The sequence below is a fragment of the Cannabis sativa genome, chromosome 2 (assembly GCF_029168945.1).
Source record: "Cannabis sativa cultivar Pink pepper isolate KNU-18-1 chromosome 2, ASM2916894v1, whole genome shotgun sequence".
NCBI lineage: Eukaryota > Viridiplantae > Streptophyta > Magnoliopsida > Rosales > Cannabaceae > Cannabis > Cannabis sativa.
In genome coordinates this window covers 3,163,281-3,190,245 of record NC_083602.1, presented here as the reverse complement: position 1 = coordinate 3,190,245, position 26,965 = coordinate 3,163,281, and the positions used below count along the sequence as shown (strand labels likewise).

Below are 26,965 nucleotides of genomic sequence, written 5' to 3'. Positions count from 1 at the left end.
TTGTTTTCTAGAATCAAATAAAAATAGTAGAATTTACGTGGTGTATGATTTTTCTAAACCCTTTATGATAAATATGGCATATTTAACTATGGACCCATTTATATGGCTTTTTTAAACTTTGGCAATAGTTTATGGGATTTTAAAGCCCATATGGATGGAATTCATTTGTCAAAAGCCCATAATGTGTGTATTGTAGTTTATTTAGGTTATTTTAGTAATTTTAAGTATTTAAATTTTTTTGGTTCAGTTTTTTTTTGAACATAACCGTTTTTTTTGTAGAGTTTTTGCATGTAATCATCACGATTTGATGGTTGCTTATACATTTGTATTTTACTTTTGCAGTTTCATACTTGTGGTGAATTTCTGTGTGACAGTGTAAGAAACTAGTTTCTTTTTATTATGTTTTATGTCTTTACTGTTTGAGTCTATAATTCTGGTATCGGTTCTTTCAAAAACCGGTTTCTGATACATGTGTTTATTGCTTTTCTGTGGCATTTAGATGTGGTATTCTATTACCTTAGGAAGAAGATTAAGCAAGACGATACTTTGAACCAGATGATTACCACTACCGATTGTTGGTTTGATCAAGTCATATGGAATTCCTACAATCAATTCTTGAAATCGGGTTCTAATCCTTCTAAGATTGACTTTGATAATGTCATTCCTAGATACATTGTTGGTGAGTATTTGTTTTGTAATACTCCTTGGGTGCTTACTGACCATGTTCTTATATATGTCGATATTCAAAAGCAAAAACATTGGATATTGGTCCATTTTGATATCAAGGAGAGGATGTTGAACGTATATAACTCCATGTCTGGTGCTCTCAACAAGAAACGTGCCTTGGATCATGTGAAAGCTTATTCTATTATGCTGCCATTTTATTTGGAGTATCTTGATGTTTATTCTACTAGGCCGGATCTTAATTTGGTTCAAGGTCCATATTCTGTTGGGAAAAGAGAAACTTTGAATTTCAAGTTCATAGATGGGCTTCCAAGTCAGGTCAATAGGTAAATCTTCCTCTTTTCATCATATATTTTTTTTTAATTGAAACTAGTTTTATGTTTTGTTCTGTTTATATTTTTTGTCAGGTTTTGTTTTGTTTGCACATAAACTGGTTTTTTTATTTGAATTCATTTTTTTTTTGTTTTATTGCAGTGACTGTGGAGTGTTTGTCATCAAATTTGCTGATTTTTTCATTCGTGGAAAAATTGATGACATTCCAGCTAAGATGTCTAATTTGGTAGCAGTATATAGAGATGATCTTGCTGTGAGTTTGTTTATTCATGCTAAGAGGAAACAAATTGGTGGTTATATAACTGATGATGAAGTGTTGAAAAAGGGGAAGAAATCAAAGGATAATGCAAGTGTTAAGGCAAAGGTCAAAGGGAAGGATATTCCAAAGGAAAAAGGCAAAGCGAAATGATTTCAGATGAATGAATAGATGTTTATAATAATTAGGGATGAGCAAAAAATCCAAGAAACCGACCAAACCGAGTAAACCGACCGTCCAAACACCGAAAAAACTGACACCGAAAAAATCGAAAACCGAAAAAACCGCCTTCAGTTAAAACCGTCTTAACATGGTCGGTTTTAGTGTTAATGGCAAACCGACCGAACATATATATTATATATAATATATATTATTTTTGTACATATTTAATATACAAACTTATTAAACTAATTTTACTTATATCTTTTTTATTTAAAGTCTCAATTATTCATTATTTTATTTTATTATAATTTGATGCATTTACGTATTATATACACACATTCATGAAATAATACTAGTTTTTTAATATAACTCATTATCCTATTAGTAGCACAAATAATTTCAACAAATTTAAAAAAGTTTATTTTATATTATTTATTTAACTAAGAAAATTTTATTTTTAAATTATATGATATTTGATACAATACTTTATTTTTTTGGTTTTCAAATATTTATAAAAAATTTAAAAACTTATTTTTTTTTTTAAAAAAAAATAAAGTTCGGTTTGGTCGGTTTAAACCGACCAAACCGTGGATTAAAACGGTCGGTTTTTTTATATTTTTATAACGGTCGGTCGGTTTTCGGATTAGAACCATAAAAACCGAAAACCGAATTTTGGATTTTTTTTGTGTAAAAATCCGACCAAACCGACCGTTGTTCACCCCTAATAATCATTACATTTTTTTTTTGGATTTATGTTCCTATGTTTTCAGGAAACTGGTTTCATTTGGTTTTTTTTTTTTTTTTTTTTTTGTATTTGGTATTTTAAGACAATATTCTATAGTTTTTCAGTGTTTTTTTTTTTTTTTGAAAGACTTGTTACTTAGTTAAAGTGGTTGTATTTTTTTTGTAAAGACTGAATGTTTGAATGAATCAGCAACACTTTGTATTATAAGTTTTTAGTTGATGACTTAATTTTTTTTTTTTTTGTAACTGGTTTCTTTTTTACTATTAATTTCGTTTTTTTTATTTGAATGTACTGTTAACTGATTTTTTTTTTTGTGTAGGTGATACCAATAGCAGTATGTGTTTTTATTTATTGGTAAGTGGCAATTTTTTTTTAGTATACTTTTGTCAATAACTGGTTTCTTATTTTTATAATATTTATAATTTTTCATGTACCTTTTTGAAATAATCTATGATATTAAGAAAAAATCTTTAAAACAATGATTATGTAAACAGATAAAATTTCAAAAGTGTAAAAATGTTGTGTGTATCCTTTTGAAAAAATTATATTCTGTTCAACTTTATTCAATGTTGAGAAACCAGTTTTTATAAAACTGTCAATCACTAAAATTATATTCTGTTCAATTTTATTCAATGATGAGAAACCCGTTTTTATAAAACTGTCAATGAATATCTATTTATCTTGTAGCTGATCAATCATTCTTCTTTGACTCGTTGCTTTTGTTATTCTGTTTTGGAGGTTTGTAAAGCTGTGGGTTATTGCACGTTCTTCGGTTGTGGCCAACTTTTCCGCACCTTGTGCATTTCAAGACAAGTTTTGGTTTTCCTTTTGATCTTATTCTTTTTTTTCTAGGTCTCCCAGCTGGTTTTCTTGATTTTGGTGGCCACACTATTCTTTCCATGCTCTCAGGTATAGTCCATTCTCTTTCATTTGGTAGAGGATGTACAGTTCTTTCATAGGTTGCCTTCATTGTTGTTGTTTTGTAGTAATTGGCAACATAGTCATAAGCTCTTAATCCTCTTTTTGCAAATACAGCTATTGCATGTGAGCATGGTATCTCATCTAGTTGGAACCTTCTGCAGCTGCATGTTCTTTCCAGTATGTTGATTGTGAAATCACATTTTTCTTGCACCTTTACTTGGTATTGGATTGTTGTGATTGCGATGACCTATTTTTTTTTTTTTTTGAAATATAAGATAAGTGTTAGAAACTGGTTTTTCATGATGATCAAGAAACAGGTTTTTTAATAATTGTTGTTTTCTATGATTTAGTTATTGTACCTGGTATTTCATTGCTTTAAGCAGATTGTCTCTCAGTAGATTTTCAGCATCTGATGCTACTTCAGTAAATATTCCATGTGCTTCATTGCCATTTTTCCACACCCATTTTTATATAAGGCTTCTGAAGCACTCAATCATTATTGTTATAGGTAATGATCTTGCAGCTAGGATCGCCAAATTTATTGATTCTGCTGTGTTTGAAGTCATCATTGTGTACCTTCTTGTAGGGCAGTGGCTCCTGGTCCAAACCTCATGTCCATTTTTCTCAAGGTATGGTCTTATTCGTTTGTCGATTCTATCTATCTCTGCCATGTATCTCTCAAATGAGGTGAGCTTGTTTGTCTTTGCTGCCTTTACAAAGTTTATGGTGAGATCGTCTTCATGCACTCCAAAGTTTGTTTTGATGTTGTTTAGCAGGTGGAAGATGCATGCTCAGTGGAAGTGGTTTGGGTAGACATTGCTCACCGCCTTCTCTATACTTTTATGCCTGTCTGATATTATTGTCAAACCAGTTCACAGAAACCAGTTTTTACAAGATCAGTAGGTATGTTTTGGAAGCCTAATTATTTTTTTTTTTGTTTCTTTTTTTGGAATCGTAATAATTTTTTTTATTGTGGAAATCAGTTTCTAGATTTTGTTATCTTTCTGTCTGAGATCAGTAGCTATGAAGTTAAATTTTTAGATGGAATTTACATTAAAGGGAACCAGTTTTTTCGATAGCGTACCTTCTCTATCTCTGAATGTATTTAGAAACCGGTTTCTGTTTTTTTTTTGTTTTTATTTACTTTAAAATTATATGTGTTTTTTTCACTATATATTTGAGAAACTGGTTTCCAACATTACTTTATATTTGTTTATGTTTAACAGATAATATCATTTTAAAAACTGTTAGTTAAAATATATAATGTATTTAGAAACTGATTTTATATTCATAATTTTCAGTAATCTTTTCATTTTTGATCGTGGACGTCTAAAACTAAATTTTTCATAATGTTTAATTTTCGTTTTTTTTTTTTTTTTTGTGAAACTTCATAGTCTAAATCTAGATTAAGTATGGACATTTCATTATGAAGCAATGTAAGATCATATAGTTTTTGTATGAAATTTATTTCAATCTAGTTTTTTTTTCTTTTAAGTTTAAATTGGAAATGCACATACTCAGTGTATTTTTCTTTTGCAGTATATATATGCCTATAATATTCATAACATAATTTATATAATTGTACCTGCATTTTATTTTGATCGCTGTTGACAGGGATGATCAGAGTTGGCTTGATTTGTTAATTGAATTTTGTGTGGATTTATGATAAATATGGCATAATTGATTATGGACACTTTATATGGTTTTTTTAAAGTTTGGCCATAGTTTATGGGATTTTAAAGCCCATACGGCTGGAATATATTTGTCAAAAGCCCATATTGTGTGTATTGTAGTTTATTTAGGTTATTTTAGTAATTTTAGGTGTTTAAATTTTTTGGTTCAGTTTTTTTGTTTTTGAACATAACCATTTTTTTTTTTGTAGAGTTTTGCATATAATCATCACGATTTGATGGTTGCTTCTACATTTTAATTTACTTTTGCAGTTTTCAATTCAGACCTATTTTCTCTAAACCGCCTATACCATTATCTCTCTCCCTCTCTTTTTTCATTTCACTATTTCTTCATCTCCCTCTTTCTTCTTTTCCTCTTTCGTTCCGTCATCTTGTATTTATTCATATTGGATTATATGAGTATTTTGTGTTATGGGTTTTCTTTTATGCTTTAGTATTTGGTTGTTTAGTTTTATTTTTTTTTAATTTTTGTTGATATTCGGTGTTGTTTTTGTGTTTTTTTTTTTTAAAAAAAAAATGTTGGTTTTTGGGTATGATCTTTGTTGGTTTTAGTGATAACTTTTCTTTCATTTTTTAGAAACTGGTTTTTGGGTATGATTTATATGATGATCTTAGTAATTTCGAGGTTTAGAGTCAATGTGCTGTAATAAATTTTGGGTTTCTTGTGTAATTTGAAAAGCTATGTTTCTGTTGAAAATATTGTATTAGTTATAAACTTTTAAGGCTTTTATTTGCATGAAGAAATTGTTGTTGTGTTTGAGCCGTTATAATCTTTGTTTAATTTATAGAAACTGGTTTTTGGTGTGTATGAGTGGATTTGAGGTTTGAGGTTTCCAAATAAATCTCATATGGAAAACCAGTTTCTAGATCATAATTACAGTTTTAAAAATGGTTTAGAAATGATGCAGGTGTTGTTTGGGATCCTTAGATACCTAATTTTGAAACATGTCAAAAACCAGTTTCTGGAGTTTGATTTATTTTCTAGATGTGTGTTATTTGTGCATTCTGTGATATTGGGTGTGTGGGTGGTTTTAAGGTTGATGTTGCAAAATGCTTGGATCTTTGAGTGGGTTTCCTTTTGGCTGGATTATTAGTTTTATTGTTTAGTTAATTACTGTTGAGGAAATTGTCGTTATGTTTTTTTGTTTTGGTTTTTTTTTTTTGTTGTTTTGTTTCGATTTTGTGTGAAACTGGTTTTCATGTTAATTATCATGATTGATTTGTTGTTTGTGTCTAATGTTTATTTTGTGTTTTGTTTTTTTATCAGATGGAGAGTGAATCAAAATCGAAAGTCCCATCTGTTGTTGAAAAGGTTGAGCCTGCCACGAAGGCTAAAGGCCGACCAAAAAAAACTTCACGTAAAGCTAAAGTATGTTTTATGTTTGTATTGAAATCGGTTTTTAATACTTGTGTTTGTTGTTTTTTTTTTTGGTTAATACGAAACCGGTTTTTTTTTTATTAGGATCCTTCTGTCGAAGAAGAAAAACTTGTTGAAGTTGAAACGAGGAAATCTCCGCGTAAATCCAAAGTATGCTCTATGTTTTTTTTGAATATGTTTTTTTGCTGTTTATTCATCTTTTTGTTTATTTATTTTTTTGGATGAAACTGATTTTTTGTTGTTTTGTTTAAGGCTGATAATGTTGTGGAAGATATTCCCTTGAAAGCTCCAACAAGAAGATCTCCCCGGAAACTTAAAGTATGTATTAAATTTTACTGAATCCGATTTTGCATTTATTTTATGTTTCATTGTTGTTTGGTATTTTTATTGTGTTTAAATTTTTAAGTAATTGTTCCTCGAAAATTGGTTTTTATCCTTTATATGTTTGTTATTGGATTTGAGTATGTTATATAAAACCCGTTTTTTTTTGTTTGTTTGTGTTTTTTTTATTTTGTTCTGTTTTGTTTTTGTTTATTTTTTCATGTTGATAATCAAGAAGTTAAAGGTGATGTTGTTGATTCTGTTTCTCACAAACACCGTAGTAAAAAAGTCAGTAAGAAGGCTACTAATGTCCTTCAAGCAGTCAGTGATGATGATTTTCAGACTTAGAAGGTTGTGGCGGAAGTTGTTTCAAGCAAGAAAAGGAAGGATGTTAGTGATGACGCTAGTGCGTCAAAGAAAAACAAAACTAAGGATGCGGTGGAGGATTCTAATTTGGTATGTTTTATTTTTTTATTATATTTTTTGGTTGTTTTGTGTATTGTTTTTGTTGGACAAATGTTTATTTTTTAGTTGTATATATATTATCTATTTGTTTATTTTAATAGTTTTTTTTTTTTCATTTTTCTTTATTTGTATTGTGTTTTATGTTGTTTAGGATAAAGTGTGTGAATCTAATATTGTTGATGATGAGAAATTGGCTAATGTTGCTAAGAAAGTGAAAAAGAAACCAGTTTCCAAATCCCATGGCAAGAAGAAGAGCGAGACTCCTGCTGTTGATGCTCCAATAGTAATTTTTATTTTCTAAAGAAACCGATTTCTTGCTCTATTATTTTCCTTGTTTTCTGGTTGTTTACAGTTTTATATGAATCTGGTTTCTATAATCTATATGTTTTTATTTTAAGTTTTTAATTTTTCTTTTTGTTTTGGGTAACTAGTTTTTGAATATTTTATTTTTTTTGTTGTGTAATTTTAATTTTGATTGTTTATATTCTTTTTTCTCTCACAGGAATATTAATTTAAAAATTGATGTTAAGAAGAGGTTTGCTCGGAAACCTCAACTTTACAATCCTTTCAATGTCATCCATGATATCAATGAGAATCTTTCAGATGATCAGAAGGAGTTGTTTCGAAAGTCTCCTTTTGGCCACTTTCTTGATGTGAGCAACTTCAACTATTAAATACAGCTCATTCATCTCGTTCTTTTGCGGCAAATTCACACTGAAAGGGATGATGTTGAGCTTTGGTTCAACTTGGGAAACAAGGCTGTGCGTTTTGGAATTGAAGAGTTTTCCCTAATAATCGGTTTGGATTGTAAGAAATCCTATGATGTTGATCTGTTCAAATCAAAGAAGTTACTGTGACAGTCAGTAGTCCCGTGATCCGTAAGGGGAAATACCGGGTAAGCTGTACAATCCCACACCGCCTGGGGAAGGTCAAGTGGGATGATTCAGAGACTGTGTAGGTATGGGACTACACAGTTGAAGAGAGCTTAAATGGATTGATTGGTACTACCTATATCAACAAGGTGCATCTTGTTTTTTGATAACTCTAAGATTTAGAGTTAATTTCATATCTTTAAGCTTGAATTTAATGTGAATGGTGGATCAATTAATGTTCATATTGTGTAATTGTGTCTAGTTTGTTGTGTCTTTGTAATAAATGAAAGTGTGTGTGTTAGTAAGTGTTAAATAGACTTATGTTATTGTTTTTATGTGTTTTAAGCAGAAAAAAATACAAGAATAGGTATTTGAAAATGTTTGGGACAAGGAGAAAAAGGAGCAGGAAAATGATTATTGCTAACTGGCATTGCTGTAGCACTCATCGCGTAGCAATTTGTCAACCCAGTAAGTTTATTTTGGCAGATAGTCCAGCTGGCTTTAATGAAAAGAAAAACGAGCTGAGGTGGCGGAATTTGGCTATTGACTCAACAAACATGTGGAAAATGAAGGACAAGTGGGTGATGATTGGGATTTCCAATTAGGGTAAACTTTGGTACCCTAATTGGGTGGCAAAAAGAGAAGTGAGGTCATAATAGAGAGATGGTGGCTGCACCTGAATAGAGTACGAAAAATACAGCAGAAAAGGTTTCTAAGTACAAAGAAAGAAGAGAGTACAAAGAAGAAGAAGATTGAGAAGAAGGAGAAGAAGGCAACAACCAAAGGAAGGATTTGAGCTCATCACTCATTTCCCTTGCTCTCTACTTCGTTTGTATCATTTCCTTCTCTTCAAGTTCTCTTTAACTCCATGAACAATATATTTTCTAGTTTTGAGTTTTTAATTTCAGCTATGAACTAAACTTTTTGAGATTTGGGTGGTTAAAAACCCTTGTATGGACTAGTGTTTTGGCTTTGCAATGATGAAGTAATCTTGTCTTTGTTCAATTAGTTGTGATGAAATGTTGAATGAATGTTAATTTTTGGCCATTTTTAACATTTAGCAAGCTAGATCTTACTTGGAAAAGTAAGACCTAGTTGAACCCTTCTAATTGATGCATGATTTCTACCTTTTCTTTTAGGTATTAATTAGTAGTGAAATAGGAATATTTTGCTACCATGTATAACTAAGGATTTGGTGCTTTATTGGGCTATTTGTGATCTAAACTGATGTAGGAATGCATTGTGAGATTATGAATGGTTATTTGCAAGTTTTGGAAAAAGCTTGCTGGTTTTTGTTGAAATTTGTTAACTCTGCCAGGATTGCTGGGTCATTGCTGTATCAACTGGGGCATACAAGTGGGAATTAATCACCCAAGTCTAATTTCCAAATCTGAAATTACCACCATTTTAATCACTTTTAGTTTCTTATTTTTAGTTTATTTAGTTTAAAAAATTAGTTCTCAAGTTTAGATTCAAGGCTATAAATTTTTCTCGTGAATTAATGTGTGACTTTATTTTATTTTTATTTGAAATTCTTGGAATTACTTTTAGTTGATTTAACATTATTTAGTAAAAAAGTCCCTGTGGAGACGAACTTTGATTACTTATCATTGTATTACTTGTTTGTGATTGTGTACACTTGCGCAATTATAAAGCAATAGAATTTTCACAACAAGTTTTTGGCGCCGTTGCCGGGGACTTTAAGTTCTAAATTTTGTTTTATCAACTAATTGACATTCTAAGAATTTTTGTGCTTTTAATCTTGCTGGTTTGTCTTTGAAATCTCAGGTATCTATAGTGTATGAACCAACAAGAGGACTTTGAACTTGCTCCTATTGATCCCGAGATTGAACGCACATTCCGAAGAAGAAGAAGAAGGGTTCAAAAGGCTAAGGGTCGAGATATCATGGCTGAGAATTTTGATGATGATGGGGTTGCTCAACAAATTGTTAATCCCATCATATTGGCAGATGATCGAGCAAGGGCTATAAGGGAGTATGCAGCCCCCATGTTTAATGAGCTCAATCCAGGCATTGTGAGGCCTGAAATACAAGCACCGCAGTTTGAGCTCAAGCCAGTGATGTTTCAAATGCTCCAAACCGTGGGGCAATTCAGCGGGATGCCAACTGAGGATCCTCACCTCCATCTCCGTTCATTTTTGGAGGTGAGTGATTCTTTCAAGATCCAAGGAGTAAGTGAAGAGGTGTTAAGGTTGAAGCTATTTCCATTCTCACTACGAGACCGAGCTAGATCATGGCTCAACACTTTGCCTCCTGATTCTGTGACCAATTGGAATGACCTTGCTGAGAAGTTTCTGAGGAAATACTTTCCTCCTACTAGAAATGCAAAATTCAGAAGTGAGATCATGTCTTTTCAGCAACTTGAAGATGAGTCCACAAGTGATGCGTGGGAGAGGTTTAAGGAACTTTTGCGAAAGTGTCCACATCATGGCATTCCACATTGTATTCAGATGGAGACTTTTTATAATGGCTTGAATGCAGCTTCTCGAATGGTGTTAGATGCATCGGCCAATGGTGCTATTTTGTCGAAGTCTTACAATGAAGCATTTGAGATTTTGGAGACCATTGCAAGTAACAACTACCAATGGTCCAACACTAGAGCTCCAACAAGTAGAAAAGTGGCGGGAGTCCTTGAGGTAGATGCAATAACGGCTTTGGGCTTTCAAATGGCTTCCATGACGAATGTTTTGAAGAATTTGAGTATTGGGAACGCTAAAAATATTCAACCAGCTGCTGCCATTCAAAGTGATGATGTCTCATGTGTGTTTTGTGGAGAAGGGCATGTGTTTGAGAAGTGTCCATCTAATCCGGAGTCCGTTTGTTACATGGGAAATCAGAATTTTAACAGAAACAATGGGGCATTCTCAAACTCGTACAATCAAGCATGGAAGAATCATCCTAATTTGTCTTGGGGGGGTCAAGGAGCAAGCTCAAGCACCGCACCAGCCCAAGGAAGACAAGCATATCCACCGGGTTTTTCACAACAACCGCGACATCCACAACATGCTCAAAATTCCCAACCAAGTTCTTTGGAGAGTCTAATGCGGGATTATATGGCCAAAAATGATGCGGTGATACAAAGTCAAGCTGCCTCTCTTCGAAACTTAGAGTTGCAACTTGGACATTTGGCCAATGAATTAAAAGCTAGGCCGCAAGGTTCTTTGCCTAGTGACACGGAAAATCCAAGGAGGGATGGGAATGAACAATGCAACGCCATTCAGCTAAGGAGTGGCAAGCATCTGAAAAATTCTGAGGAGGAAATAAAGGGTAGTGGGGAGCCCACTTCAATCCAAATCGACGAAAAATTGAGTAACAAAACTGCCCAGGAATTTGCTGATACCAGTCCAGTTGATACAGCAAAGGGTCAGCAACTTGACAGTCAGCAATCCGCACCAGTATGTTCTAGTCCTAAACCACCCCTTCCATTTCCTCAAAGATTTCGGAAACAGCAGCAAGATGGACAATTTAGGAAGTTTTTGGATGTGTTGAAACAGCTCCATATCAATATTCCCTTGGTAGAAGCGCTAGAGCAAATGCCAAATTATGTCAAGTTCTTAAAAGATATTTTGACAAAGAAAAGGAGGCTTGGCGAGTTTGAAACGGTCGCTTTGACCGAGGGCTGTAGCGCTATGTTGAAGAATAAAATTCCACCTAAATTGAAAGATCCGGGCAGCTTTACAATTCCAATTTCTATTGGGGGACGGGATGTTGGAAGAGCTCTTTGTGATTTGGGAGCCAGTATTAATCTCATGCCCATGTCTATTTTCAAGAAGTTGGGAATTGGAGAAGCAAGGCCAACCACCGTCACTTTGCAACTAGCGAATCGTTCCATGGCTCATCCGGATGGAAAAATTGAAGATGTTTTGGTACAAGTAGATAAGTTCATCTTTCCGGCGGACTTCATTATTCTTGACTATGAGGAAGATAGGGAAGTTCCAATCATTTTAGGGAGGCCATTTCTTGCCACGGGAAGGACTTTGATAGATGTTGAAAAAGGAGAGCTCACCATGAGAGCTCAAGATGAGCAAGCCACATTCAAGGTTTTCCATCCCATACGTGCCCCGGATGCAATAGGAGAATGCTTAGCAATTGGAGATATGGATCCTAACATGGTTGAGGAGTCCAAATTCAAAGTTAGTAAGAAGGTGAGAAAGAAGATTCTCCTTAAAGAAATTGCTAAGGATCACGAGGCACAAGAAAGCAAAGACAAAGCATCAATTGACTCTAAAAAACCACCCAAAAAGAAGAGAAAGAAAAAGAAGCTTAGTAGAAAATTTCGGTCTCAAATGTTTGAAGTTGGGCAACAAGTGATTTTTTCCAACTCTTTAACGAAGGCTACTCATGGACGACTAGATTCAAGGTGTGATGGATCTTTCTTGGTGGTAAGAGTATATCCCGATGGGGTGGTGGAACTTCGTGATGCACTTTCAAGAAGAAAATTCTTAGTGAATGGCCAAGGAGTGAAGTTTGGAGGTGGAGAGGTCAACCGAGAAAAGACCTCTATCTCTTTGAAGGATGTTTGAGACTTGTAATTTGGGGGTGCCAAAAGAAAAAGAAAAAAAAAGAAAGATTGAATTGAAAAAAAAAATGAAAAAAGAATGAAAAGAAAAAAAAAAATTCTCAATGAAGGCACCCCAAGAAAAAAAAAAAGAAAGAAAAGCAAAAAAAAAAAAAAAAAAAAAAAAAAAAAAAAAAAATAGAGAAAAAGAAAAAAAATATTATATAATTAGTAAATAAATGTCATGGTGAAATTGAGAAATTGTTTCCATTCTCTGTGCAGGAAATCAAGTGAAGAAGGTTGTGGAAGTGAAGAAATTTCAAATTGGGCAAAGAAATTAAGTTTGGAGTGGAAAAGTTGTGCCCAGTTGCTATAGCAATGGTTCAGCAATTCTATTTGGCAGCAACAGTGTTCTGATATCAGGGTTTAGAAAAGGAGTATTGGTCTAAAAAAAATTGGAACAGAGCACATGATTGGAAGTTTGTTGAATGAAGCAATCATTGGGTACAAAGTTTGTGTTCAGTCCAATCATTTGGGTTGTTGTACTTAAGTTGATTATCATGTACCCAAAAATGTCAACCTCATATAAACAAGGACAATACATACAAATTGAGTTAATATGTTTATGGGGCTTCAATTTGTAGTCAACTGGGCCCCATTATGTTGTTGACTTCAGCCCATTTCCTCAATGATTAGCCCATTAGCTTTCAACCCTACACTACTATCATCATCATCATCTTCACTTCCCTCTTCCCAGCCGACTGCCACTCACAAAGCCAATATGAACCCAGAAATCACTCCTACACGAACCACTGCTCAGTCGACCCTCACTCAATCCAATCGCACCCTTTGCCAGGTCAACCCGAAGCCTTCTTCACCCAACTCGCACCTCACCATTCACCCACCAAGTTCGAACCCACCTGAACCCGTAGCCACCACGTCGCCCCCAGCACAACTCGAATCACCATCTCAGCCCAAGCTCCACGAACCAACCCCAGCAACTCTCCATTCACTAACCCATCAATCATCTCGTCGATTGAACCTCCGAGAACCCAAAATGAAAACTCAGCCGTCTACCACCATAGCCTCCTTCTAGCCCGAACCAGCCACTCCTTCACCTTCGTTCAACCAAATCGCGCACCACCAGCTTCGTCCAACAGCAGCCGCACCCTTGAAGTCACCAACCCTTGCACAACCCGTGCACCATAACAGAAATTGCACAACAGAAATCCAACCTCAACACCCATAACCACCATCTCCGAAGCACATCCAGCCCACTCTTCAAGCTCAAATGAAGCTAGCTGACTACATTCATCACTCCACACTCCCTGGTTTGTCAAGATTGAGCTTTTAATTTTTAATTTTGTATTTGGACAATTCCTTGGCTGCCGCATAGTGATTGGTTACGTGTGGATGTTTGTTTTGGATAAAATTGAATTTGGATTTGTTGGTGTAGTTCATAATTGGTGGTGGAGCTTGCAATTTTTGACAGTAGAATTTGGTGTGACTTTATACCATGGGCTGTTTGTTGTGATTATTTGGGTGAATTGGAGTTTGTTGAGGTGTTGGAAGTGTTGAAATCTTGGATATATGGGAATGTGAATAATATATACAGGGGGATTGTACCATGGCTAATTGAGGTGTGAACTATTGTGTGAGTGAGTTGCTGTGAAAGTAAGTTGATGTGGTTGGTCAGATTGGGGGATTTTGAGCAAGATTAGATTAATGCTAGAGTAGTGTATTGTTGGAATTAGGGGTGTGGTGCTGGACAGTTTTTAAAAAAGAGAAAAGAAGAGGGGAATTTCTTTGTGGCTATGTAGTCTTCAACCAAAGAAAATGTCTAACATTCAAGAGGGTGACGCCCCGTTTTGATCCCAAGTTCCCGGACTTCCCTCAGCATGTTCTAGACCCGTGGGGTGGACCATCAGCTTTAAATACAGAGGAGCCCCACAAGGACTCCGAGTAGAGGGAGTTTTTCTCATACCTAAGCTATTTTATATTTTTCTGTTTTGTGTTGTTTGTGTTTAGATTGTATTGTGCCCGTTGTATGTTGTCTTTTGTGTTTGGAACTTTTATTCTATGTTGTTTATGTGTTTGTTAGTTTGGCATTGAGAGTTTTTTCGGTTTTTCGGTGGCCTAGTGTTCTGCTCGATGATGATACTTTCCGCCCATTCCATTATTGTTGCTGCCTACTTTTACTTGTTGCCTTATCATGTTGCATTGTTGGATATTATGGATGTTTCCCTTAGTCTCTCCTCACTAGTTTATACTTGCATTTTTCCACCATGCTTTGCATTTCTCATACGATTATTTCCAATATACTTTTAGCATCTAGAATTGGTTAGTGCATCTCCTTGAAGCGAAATCCTAGCTAGACTTGTCCCTTAGAGATGATTTAGGCCATCCTTGGACGTTTGAGCCTTTCTAACCTTCCCTATAAAATCAATTTTTCCCTAGGCACCCAAGTTTGAACCGTTTAGCCTCTTTTTGTTGTGCAACCCAATCATACATCTAATGCCACTCTTAAATTGCATTTCTACATATGTCCTAACTTAATTGCTCACTTGTCAAGAGCCAAGTTTCACATTAAGTTTGGGGTGAGTACGGTGAGTGTAATTTGTGGCGAGCTAATTCAAGATTATACTTTTAGCCACATTGGGGACAATGTTGGGTTGTAAGTTTGGGGTGGGGGAATTAGCTCACAAGGTTTATTAGTATGCATTTTTAATAACTTTCTCTTGCTATATATAAGTATACTATAGTACTAAATTCCTTTTTAGTTCAAAAAAAAAAAAAATAAACATAGCAAGAGAAGTTAATTTTAATATCAAGTACTTGTGAGTATAATGAATTAGGGAAGTGAGTCAAAAGAAAAAAAAAAATTATGGAAGAGGCTCGGTTTTTGACAAGTGAAGTGGTTAGGTGTTGAGCTAGCTAAAATACATCCTTTACCATACCCTAACCCAAGCCTAGCATTACAAGCCTAATAAAGTCCTATTGATCAAGGGGATAAGTTTAGACTACATTAGTGGAGAGGAGTGCACTAATTCAACTTATGGAGCTGAAATGAATATAAAATTTTTTTTTAAGGTAATTGGAGAGAAGTTCGAAGTTTAGGTGGGATATACTTGTATAAATTGTTGATTAGGTGACTTTTGGGAAATATTAATGTTATCCAATGACAAAAATGTTAAAGGGGCAGCATACAAAGTTACGGCAAGCAATTTCATATTCCATTTAATTCCATTTTTTCTGAGAGCGTCAATGTTCGCTAGGCCATCTTAAATTTCTATAGAATCTCTCATGTGTCTTGTGTGTGAGTCTTAGTGTAAATTTGTTGTGTGCTTTTTGTTGTTTAATTTTTGTTGTCATTGCTCGAGGACGAGCAAGATTCTAAGTTTGGGGTGTTGATAACTCTAAGATTTAGAGTTAATTTCATATCTTTAAGCTTGAATTTAATGTGAATGGTGGATCAATTAATGTTCATATTGTGTAATTGTGTCTAGTTTGTTGTGTCTTTGTAATAAATGAAAGTGTGTGTGTTAGTAAGTGTTAAATAGACTTATGTTATTGTTTTTATGTGTTTTAAGCAGAAAAAAATACAAGAATAGGTATTTGAAAATGTTTGGGACAAGGAGAAAAAGGAGCAGGAAAATGATTATTGCTAACTGGCATTGCTGTAGCACTCATCGCGTAGCAATTTGTCAACCCAGTAAGTTTATTTTGGCAGATAGTCCAGCTGGCTTTAATGAAAAGAAAAACGAGCTGAGGTGGCGGAATTTGGCTATTGACTCAACAAACATGTGGAAAATGTAGGACAAGTGGGTGATGATTGGGATTTCCAATTAGGGTAAACTTTGGTACCCTAATTGGGTGGCAAAAAGAGAAGTGAGGTCATAATAGAGAGATGGTGGCTGCACCTGAATAGAGTACGAAAAATACAGCAGAAAAGGTTTCTAAGTACAAAGAAAGAAGAGAGTACAAAGAAGAAGAAGATTGAGAAGAAGGCAACAACCAAAGGAAGGATTTGAGCTCATCACTCATTTCCCTTGCTCTCTACTTCGTTTGTATCATTTCCTTCTCTTCAAGTTCTCTTTAACTCCATGAACAATATATTTTCTAGTTTTGAGTTTTTAATTTCAGCTATGAACTAAACTTTTTGAGATTTGGGTGGTTAAAAACCCTTGTATGGACTAGTGTTTTGGCTTTGCAATGATGAAGTAATCTTGTCTTTGTTCAATTAGTTGTGATGAAATGTTGAATGAATGTTAATTTTTGGCCATTTTTAACTTTAGCAAGCTAGATCTTACTTGGAAAAGTAAGACCTAGTTGAACCCTTCTAATTGATGCATGATTTCTACCTTTTCTTTTAGGTATTAATTAGTAGTGAAATAGGAATATTTTGCTACCATGTATAACTAAGGATTTGGTGCTTTATTGGGCTATTTGTGATCGAAACTGATGTAGGAATGCATTGTGAGATTATGAATGGTTATTTGCAAGTTTTGGAAAAAGCTTGCTGGTTTTTGTTGAAATTTGTTAACTCTGCCAGGATTGCTGGGTCATTGTTGTATCAACTGGGGCATACAAGTGGGAATTAATCACCCAAGTCTAATTTCCAAATCTGAAATTACCACCATTTTAATCACTTTTAGTTTCTTATTTTTAGTTTATTTAGTTTAAAAAATTAGTTCTCAAGTTTAGATTCAAGGCTATAAATTTTTCTCGTGAATTAATGTGTGACTTTATTTTATTTTTATTTGAAATTCTTGGAATTACTTTTAGTTGATTTAACATTATTTAGTAAAAAAGTCCCTGTGGAGACGAACTTTGATTACTTATCATTGTATTACTTGTTTGTGATTGTGTACACTTGCGCAATTATAAAGCAATAGAATTTTCACAACATTTTTCGGTAGCCCATCTCGAAAGAACTCCACAGTTAAGCGTGCTTGGCCTGGAGCAATTTCAGGATGGGTGACCTCCTGGGAAGTTTTCCCAGGAAGCGTGCGAGTGAGGACAAAGCACGCTGGAAACACTTGTGTTGGTCTGTAGGGTCAGTCATCAATCCAGGAAGCAGCCAGAGTGACGAACTCGTGTATAAGAGCTATTATTTCGTGGGTGTAAGGGCCCAATGGAGGCTTGAAGCGGGGACGTTACAAATGGTATCAGAGCCTTGACCCAGCCGGAAGTGTGGTCGACGAGGACGTCGGACCCCGTAAGGGGGGGTGATTGTGACAGTCAGTAGTCCCGTGATCCGTAAGGGGAAATACCGGGTAAGCTGTACAATCCCACACCGCCTGGGGAAGGTCAAGTGGGATGATTCAGAGACTGTGTAGGTATGGGACTACACAGTTGAAGAGAGCTTAAATGGATTGATTGGTACTACCTATATCAACAAGGTGCATCTTGTTTTTCGGTAGCCCATCACGAAAGAACTCCACAGTTAAGCGTGCTTGACCTGGAACAATTTTAGGATGAGTGACCTCCTGGGAAGTTTTCCCAGGATGCGTGTGAGTGAGGACAAAGCACGCTGAAAACACTCGTGTTGGTCTGTAGGGTCAGTCATCAGTCCATGAAGCAGCTAGAGTGACAAACTCGTGTATAAGAGCCATTAGTCCGTGGGTGTAAGGGCCCAATGGAAGCTTGAAGCGGGGACGTTACAGTTACTTAGTTACAAGGAGGATATTTTTTATATGCATGGGCTTACTGAGAAGGTTACCGTGAGGGAAGTTGTTAGTGTTTTCTTTAGCGGTGCATTGAAAGATAATGAAGATTATGTGAAGATAGCTCTTGTATACTTCTTTGCTGGGAATTTGTATGGTTATCCCCAAGGCAAAAAGATTGACAACTTTATATTTGCTATGATTAATGTGGATGATTTTATTGAAGTGTTTAATCGGTTTGGATGGGGAAAGTTATTGTGGGAAAATACTTTTTATCACCTGAAGATTGCATTGAAGGATGGAAATGATACCTTTGAACAACTTGCTAAGAAAAGGATGATTGAGAAGGGTTACAAGCTTAAAGGATTTCTTATTGTGTTTCTTATTTGGCTGTACGAGATCATTCCGTCTTTGTCACCTCGTTTTTGCAAAAGAATCGACAACAAGAGTCCTCGTGTTCTGAATTGGGAGAATAGCCCTACATCGGAATTTAGTGAGTTGATTCAGGATGTGTTTAACAATTCGAAGGTAATTTTTTAATTCAAATTTCATTGTTTTGGTTATTGTTTGTTTTATTTTTCTTTGGTTTTTTTTTAAATTGTTTAGTTTTTTTATCTTTCCAGATTGTTATAAAGGATTTTGTTGCTTGAGTTGTGAAAAGTCCCAAAGTCTCTTTTCTAAATTTAAGTTTGATCCCCAATACATTCCCAAGAGGGTTGATGATGCTGTGTGTTCTGATGAAATTAATGATGAGATCAAGATATTAAAAACCGGTTTCTTAATTTATTTTGTTTGTGTATTTTTGTATTTATATGTATATCATTACTTACTTTTTATGTTTTTTTTTGTCAAATATTCAGGTTTCTCATGAAAAGTTGGACCATATTTGTGTTGAACTGAATTTTATTAAAGAGTGTCAACAACAAATTAAGGATGGTATTTCTAGTTTGAGAATTGAGTTTTTGGGTGAGTTTGCTAAATTAGGAAAAATTCTCAATGGATTGAAGAAGAAGAGTGATGGCAGTTCTAAGGATTCTAAATTTTTTCCATCCCTTATAAGAGAGGTAACTAGTTTCTTTGTTTAGTGTTATTTGATTATACTATCGATGAACCATCGATATTATTGATGGTTTAGTGATGGCAGGATGACATATTTTTTCTTGGTATTTTAATTGATTATCGATGGTTTGTCGATGGTTTTTCCTTATGTGATTAATTTTGCTATATCTTTTTTGGATCGAAATAGTATCGATATACCATCGAAAAAGTGTCAAAAATTGTCATCTCTTACTTTTTACCCTAATTATCGAGAAGATGTTGACATATTATCGAAAAAGCATCATAATTATAGAATTATAAATATTCAATGTAATAGTTTTAATTTTAAATATTCAATGTTATATTTAAGTTTACTATTATTTTATTTTATTTATTCAATGTTATATTTAATTTATTAATAATTGATAAATATGTATCTATTATTATTAAATTAAATGAATTTTGAATGTACCGTGCTTAGCGTGTCGTGCCTTTAAGGCTAGTTTATTCGTATTTACATGCTATGCTTGTCGTGCTTAAACATATATTTTTCGTATCATGTCATGCCTAAGTTTATATTTTTTTGTACCTAATTGAACTCGTACCTTTCGGACTCATGCCAATCTCATACCTAATTTCGTATCGTGTCAACAAATTTAGCATTTATTTACACTGTCATTTACAGTGCACCAATTTAGGTCCATAGGATTCACCACATATTATTTTTCTTTTACCAACCACTTTTTATAACTCCACATGTTATTTAAAAAAAAAAAGTAGATTTTTCCAACTCTTTCCTTTCTTTAACACATGTTTAAATACAATTGAGAAAACCCCAATTTCTCTCTCTCTTAAAGTAACACATCTAATTTATTCGGGTATTCAACTCAAAACCAAAACACCCAAAAGAAACCTAAACCCTTACCTCTCTCACCCAAAATCAGCACCAAATACAAGCCATGGGGGTGAAGATATTAGATATGGAAAGGTTTGTTTGTTCTTAACTTTCAATGTCTATACTCATTTATTTCTTAACTTGTTTCTTTGCTCAAACTTCTTGGCAAATCATACCCCATTATGGGAAATTATTTTGTTCATATTATAAAGTAATCTTGGTTGTGTGAAATGTATAGTTATACCCATTTATGGTGTTGATAAAGGTTGATAAATTCATACACAAATACTGAAATATAGTTGAGTGTTATTACCATTTCAATCTAATACTTTGTTTTTTCACTACTTAACTTGTTTATTATTAAGGTTGATAAATGCACTTCTAACTATGTTTCAAATATTACAGCAAACTTTTCATGAATTTGAAGAGTACTTATTGCTTATTTGATTGTTTTATCTATTAGAATTTCTATTATCATTTTTAAGTTATCAAACTACTCTAAAATGACATTTTTGTAAGTTATTATCGGTAAGAATTTATAATGGATAACTAATTGATATGGTATAATATGAAACTTCTTTGGGATAATTTATATGATTTGAACATTCTTATTAGTAATCTATTAGGACTCTTTTGAGGGGTCCATTTGAGTTGGTAAACATGTTTTCTCTCTTTAATTCTTTTATTTTTTAAAAAAATTCTATACAGTATGCAATCATAATTTAAAAGTGCTTGTGAACTAGTTAAGATTAGCTTTGACATACCTGCATTTTCCCCAAAGATCTAAAGTGAAAAGGAAGAAAAATAGAACATAGATCAGACAAATAATATGTAATAACCTTAACTGCTCACTCATTATATATGAATAGAATCAGTTTTGGCATAAACTTGAAAAGAAAAAAAGACAGACAGATAGACATTTCATACAAGCACTTAACATTAGAATTGGAAAAGATATATACTTATACATGTATATATACATATAAAAACATTTATTGTCTAATAATTATTATTGTTCTCTTATTTTGGACATTGTCCCACATTGAACAATGATAGAGTATTGAGCCATATACATTATATAAAAACTCTCCATTCATTACTAATTGGTATTAAGATGAAATCCAAAAGTAAAACATGTTTTGATCAAGTTACCCTATCTTGTGCCAGTATCTTTTATTGTTTTTTTTTAAAAAACAATGTCTTACTTTTATTACAAATCTTGTCGGAGCTCGACTCACCCACCCGCCGCATTTTTGTCGAGAACCTCCCCGTGGAGGTCGACGAAAATGATATCCAAAGTCGTTTTAGTGAGCTTGGGATGATACTCGAGGTTCAAGTATACTAGAGAACACTACATAGCATCAATGTCATATAGTAGTATCAAAACAATATTCTATGATAGCATCTATTTAACTCTAATAGTATAGCATACATTTAACTCCAATAGTATAACATAATTTTGTCAAATAAGCAATCCACATACACGCATTCTCTAAAATTTAACCTTTGGAGATGCTCTAATAGATCCAATGGACCACTCAATTTAAGAGGTCGCACCAACATAGCCATTGCTAGGGCTTTTCATAGGTTGGGCTGACCGATTAAGACTATTTTAGTAGGCTAACCCAATAAGATTGACCTATTAGATTTGAACTCATTCATATTAAATTTTAGTTGTAACCAACCCCTACCCATTACATTATTACATTATTACATTATGTATTGAGTTGGGTTACAACCCTTATTTTGTTACAATTAATTTTCAATTTTATAGTTTTTGAGGTATAAGTTTGCAAATTCAAAAAAAAAATTATTTTATTAGAAAAAAGTTAAAAAAATATATGGGAAAAACAATATAAAGTAATTTTTTTTTTTGAAACATGAAATATCAACTTCATTGAAATAAAGCATTCAAATTACAAATTGGCATGAAAGTCTGCCAAAACATCAACATCATGAATGCTACGATCAGAATAGAAACAAGAGCGCCTAGCTACGAAGTGGGCAACTTTGTTTGCTGATCGTCTAACAAAATGAAAACTAACATTAGGTAGAGAGGATAAGAGAATTTTACAATCATGAGCAATCAGACCAAAGACGGAAGACATTTGTTGATTACTAGAGATTGCTTGGACAGTGAGTAGACTATCAGTTTCCACCTCTACCATATTCCAACCTTTATCTTTGAGCCAACTGAGTGCTTCCTTGACCCCCAAGGCCTCAACAACCTCAGCCGAGAACGAGCCATGATAGTACTTGGCCACGAAGTCAATGATCTTGCCTTCTGAATCACAAGCTACAATACCAAACCCATATGCATTGTCTTTCTCAAAGATGGCCCCGTCAACGTTGATCTTGATCGTATTATAAGCAGGTTTAGTCCAGTGCTCAAAGTTGTTTCCATCTCCTATCAAAGAAGAGGATAACTGTTTTATCTTGAGCTTTTAACCAGTGATCAAGAGTAGTCCACGCTGAAGAGACAACATGAGAAGGGGAAGAAGCTTTTTTGTCCCAAACTAAAGAATTTCTTGCCTTCCAAATCGACCAACATAGCATCACAACACGGCAAGAGATGTCTTCATCAAAACCATTGAACACATCATGAAGAAAGTGTCCAATGGTTCCAACAGAGTTAGCATGGGTAACAATATCAGCCTTTTGCCAGCAACTTATTGCAAAGGGACAGCTGAGTAAAATATGCGAAGTAGATTCAGCAGCATGATTGCATACAGGGCACATAGAAGAGACACTTACCCCCTTAGAGATGAGCTGAAGGAAGGTAGGAAGCACATTAAAAACTGCCCGCCACATAAAGTTCTTCACTTTAGGAGGTATTTTGAGATGCCACAGTTTACGCCAAAAGCCTGAATTGTTTTCCCCAGAACGGCTGTTCTTCTGATTTTGCAGCAAATTGTAGGCCGATTTGACAGAGTAATGGCCTGATTTCTCACCAAGCCCAATGATCATCAGTAACAGAGAAACTGAGGGGAATTCCCAGAATAAGGTTCGCATCCCTGACATTAAACATATCTCGCACAAGAGAGACATCCCAACTTCTATCATCCACATGAAAAAGAGAGTTGACCGTATAATGGTTGAGACTCGGAGTAGTGGTGGATACAAAAGGGTTATTATTATCAGGGAGCCAAGGATGAGCCAGAATACTTGCTGCAGTACCAGTGCCAATGATCCTCCTAGTACCAGATCGTACCAAATGTTGGGCATTCCAAATACTACGCCAAACAAAACTGGGGTTACTTCCGAGTTCAGCATTAAGAAAATTCGATCGTGGGTAGTACTTGGCTTTAAAGACTTGACTAACAAGGGATGAGTCAGAGCATAATAACCGCCATCCTTGCTTGGCAAGCATTGCAAGATTAAAATCGTGGAGATGACGAAAACCCATACCTCCCAAGTCCTTGTGAACAGCCAACCGATCCCAAGACATCCAAATAATGCCTTGTCCACTAGCACTCTTTGTTTTCCACCAAAAGCTAGCCATAAGCTTCTCAATATCATTACATATTTTTAGAGGAATCAGAAACACACTCATGGCATATGTTGGAAGAGATTGGATGTCAGTCTTTAACAGAATTTCCTTACTAGCACGAGAAAGGAACTTACCATCCCAACTATTTATGCGGTTAATGATCTTATTCTTGAGAAAGCCAAGGATAACCGTCTTCTTTCTTCTAATAATATTCGGCATTCCTAAGTAGAAAGAGCCTTCAGTAGCTTCAGGCATGCTGAGGGTTGAGCATATTTGAGTTTTGACCACACCATCAGAGTTAGGACTGAAGAATATCGAAGACTTGGATGCATTGACACGCTGACCAGAGGCAAGCTCAAAAGAGTGAAGGAGTCTATTCATACTATCAGCAACACTTGGGGTGGCTTGGCAAAATAAATAACTGTCATCAGCGAAGAGCATATGAGTCATAGAGGGGGCCCCGTTTGCTACACGACACCCGTGGATGATCCTATCTGTTTCATACTTCTTAATAAGAGCTGAAAACCCTTCTGCACAGATAATAAACAGATATGTGGACAAAGGATCGCCCTCACGAATGCCTCGCGAAGGAATAATAGGGCCCATGATATGACCACTATGGATAACAGAGTATTTAACCGAGGTAACACATTTCAGGATAAGATTAATCCATTTTCTGGCAAAGCCCATTCGACACATTACAGCTTGCAAGTAGCCCCATTCAACTCTATCATAATAAGCCTTGCTCATATCAAGCTTCAAGGCCATATAGCCTTTTTTGCCTCTTCTTTTCCTCTTGAGGTAATGCATGATCTCAAACGCCACCATAATGTTATCAAAGATGAGCCTACCGGGGATGAAAGCACTTTAAGTTGGAGAAATAATCAAATCAATCATGCTTCGCATTCTATTTGCAAGGACTTTAGCAACAATCTTGTAAGATACATTGCAAAGAGCAATAGGACGCAGATCACCATTGTGGAAAAGTTTTTCTTCTTCGGAATCAAAACAAGATTGGTATCATTGATATCAGGAGGCAAATCTTCAGATTCGAAGAAACTAGTAACAAGCTGAACAATGCCAGGACCAACAGTATCCAAGTGATGTTGATAAAAGCCAGGCCCCATACCATCTGGACCAGGAGCTTTATCAGGATGCATTTGAAAAATAGCTTGTTTTATTTCTTCAGGAGCGACCGGCTGTAAGAGAGCTTCATTATGATCATCAGTGACAGAACTAGATATACCATGTACCACAGAATTGCAATCAATACCATCAGTAGCATAGAGAGCAAGAAAATAATCAGTAATAACCTGATCAAGACCCGAAGACCAGTTGACCCACGCATCATCAGAGTTTTTCAGTTGAACAATTTGGTTGGTACGTCTGCGAGTACTAGCAGTGGTATGAAAATACATACTGTTTTTATCACCTGCGTGAAGCCAAAACTGTTTTGAACGTTGTTTCCAATAGATCTCCTATTGAGCTAAAATCTCAAAATAATTACACTGTTCAGCAGAGAAATCATGAGCATGAGAATCACCATTATCCACTTTCAGCTTTGCTATTTTCTTCTTACTCTGTTTCAGCCTTTTCTTAAAATTTCCCTTAAGCTCAAAACCCCATTCAGATAAAATAATGCTGCAACATTTTAACTTTTCAGCAAGGGATAAATGACTATTCACGGCCCAACAATTTTTCACAAGCTCAACACACAAAGGCTCACGAGACCAAACAGTATAAAGTAATTAGTTAACTCTCTTAGCGTAACTGGTTACCCATTTGGTTACCTTAAAAGTACTTGGTTACCTTTACCTAGTACTCTTATATTTTTCAACTTTTTCTTGAATTATGCATTTTTTTGCACAGATAATATAAAAACTCATAAAATTTATGATTTCCTCATTAAAAATTTAGAACTAAATATGATTACATTATAAAAAATTGGAAAAGTCATCAAAAATTCAAAATATTAAAAAAAAAAATCATTTATTACAATCATCCAACTTTAAAATACAAATAACTCTCTTAAATAGTAATTAACAACTTAAAAAACAAAATCAGATCAAAAGAAAGAAAGAAAAAACCATGTTTACACCATCATCAATGCCAATAGCCTTCTCTTTTGGTGTTTGGCCTTTGGTTTATTGCCTACGAGTAAAAAACAAACAATCTGAGAAAAAAAAATACATTTGATTTATGAATAATTAGCTTTTTCACTCTTGAACGTTTTCCATTATTTAATGTCTCTCAAGATATACGACTTGCAAATAATACTTATTGAAATATAAATTTTACATTATCGTGGTCTTTCTATCACATTCTATTTAATTTTTTCTGTGACACAATAAATGGTAGACTAATATTAATGAAAATATATTTAAAATGTATAGATTCAACTTCATCTAGAGAAGCAGCAAAATGTCCATGTTGAGTCAAAATGCCAGATGAATCTATTATCTACATCAATAGACAATAGATGAGAAATATTGCTCCAATAAATCTGTATTCCACTCTCTAGCATCTTTCATAAGTTAGCAACTACACTTAAAGAAACTAGTATATATGTCTTCTTAGTATTTTACATATATAAACAATTTCTCTATGCATGATTTTATACAAACAATATTGGTAGTTGTACAATATTGTACTCTTGTTTACCTTGAATATTGTACTCTTGTTTTCTCTAGTAATTCTATTATCATTTTTAAAGTATTAAATCATTCTAAAATGACAGTTTTGTAAGTTTTTTTTTTTATGAGTAATTATATTTTTATGATTTTAATTGGTACAAGGAGCAATTCAATAAATCATCTCAATAAATTTCTCTACTCGCGGTAAGAATTTATAATTGATAACTAATTATATGATATGATATGAGACATACTTTATTATTCTTTTAGATATATTTCTTATTTTAATGGTTGAATTAAATTTTATGTCTACATACTTATTGTTCAAATTTGAATTTTTGGAGATTTTTTTTCTTAATTGTGTCAATTTGTCTTCTAAAATCAAATACATATATTAACAAAATTAATTTATATATTTATATGCATAACCATGTATATGAATTTGGACTTAGTTGCTAATTGAGTCCATTGACTTGGTACTTCTTGGTTAGGAATCTTAGTATTGAGGGCCATGCATCACATTTATTCCCTCAAGATTATTCATATCGATATTACACCTCACAATATCTACATTAATTGATATGGAAGATAATGTTCAGCTAGCCGATTTCGCTTTAGGTAAAAATTATTTAAAAATTCATAATTATTTTTAGTATTGTAAATTACTTCATCAAATTTAAAATGTGCATTAATTTTTTTTTTCTTTCTTTTGTGCTCTTAGAAAAGAAGGGGAGAAAAGGTGTATACAATGAAAACGTCTTTACCAACCCGTTGAAGCTAATGAGACCAAAGAAGTGGATCAGAAAGTGTCTATACAAAACATCACTTGAAAATATGATATGTCCTCATTAGGGGTAATTTTTTATGAGTGGGCTGCAAAATTCACAACTGCCATGG

General features: G+C 34.2%; 3 protein-coding genes and 1 non-coding gene across 9 annotated transcripts; 3 read left to right on the top strand and 1 right to left on the bottom strand.

The window, feature by feature from the left end:
- Positions 1-1,557, top strand: LOC133034649 (uncharacterized). Its single transcript, XM_061109892.1, has 2 exons — positions 1-1,010; positions 1,159-1,557. The coding sequence occupies exons 1-2, from the start codon at positions 556-558 to the stop codon at positions 1,424-1,426; spliced, it is 723 nt and encodes a 240-aa protein (XP_060965875.1). The 5' UTR covers positions 1-555; the 3' UTR covers positions 1,427-1,557.
- A 1,158-nt stretch (positions 1,558-2,715) lies between these two features.
- Positions 2,716-7,991, top strand: LOC115719715 (uncharacterized). Of its 5 annotated transcripts, none has more exons than XM_061109865.1 (7): positions 2,721-3,089; positions 3,216-4,004; positions 6,060-6,161; positions 6,255-6,320; positions 6,423-6,488; positions 6,727-6,947; positions 7,108-7,991. In XM_061109865.1, the coding sequence occupies exons 3-7, from the start codon at positions 6,060-6,062 to the stop codon at positions 7,169-7,171; spliced, it is 519 nt and encodes a 172-aa protein (XP_060965848.1). In that variant the 5' UTR covers positions 2,721-3,089; positions 3,216-4,004; the 3' UTR covers positions 7,172-7,991. The 5 variants fall into 5 exon arrangements, with proteins under 5 accessions (XP_060965851.1, XP_060965848.1, XP_060965849.1 ...); XM_061109866.1 differs by having other exon boundaries at positions 2,721-3,730; positions 3,878-4,004; XM_061109867.1 differs by having other exon boundaries at positions 2,721-3,730; positions 3,875-4,004.
- A 2,184-nt stretch (positions 7,992-10,175) lies between these two features.
- On the bottom strand, positions 10,176-10,282 carry LOC133035321 (small nucleolar RNA R71). Its single transcript, XR_009686591.1, has one exon. It is a non-coding gene; the product is annotated as a small nucleolar RNA R71 (small nucleolar RNA).
- Positions 10,283-17,996: 7,714 nt separating this feature from the next.
- Positions 17,997-21,443, top strand: LOC133029065 (uncharacterized). 2 transcript variants are annotated; one of them, XM_061109862.1, is made up of 2 exons: positions 17,997-18,540; positions 18,873-21,443. In XM_061109862.1, exons 1-2 carry the CDS (start codon positions 18,043-18,045, stop codon positions 19,095-19,097), a joined length of 723 nt encoding a protein of 240 aa, XP_060965845.1. In that variant the 5' UTR covers positions 17,997-18,042; the 3' UTR covers positions 19,098-21,443. The 2 variants fall into 2 exon arrangements, with proteins under 2 accessions (XP_060965845.1, XP_060965846.1); XM_061109863.1 differs by lacking the exon at positions 18,873-21,443 and adding an exon at positions 18,636-18,866 and having other exon boundaries at positions 17,998-18,540.
- Positions 21,444-26,965: the final 5,522 nt, after the last annotated feature.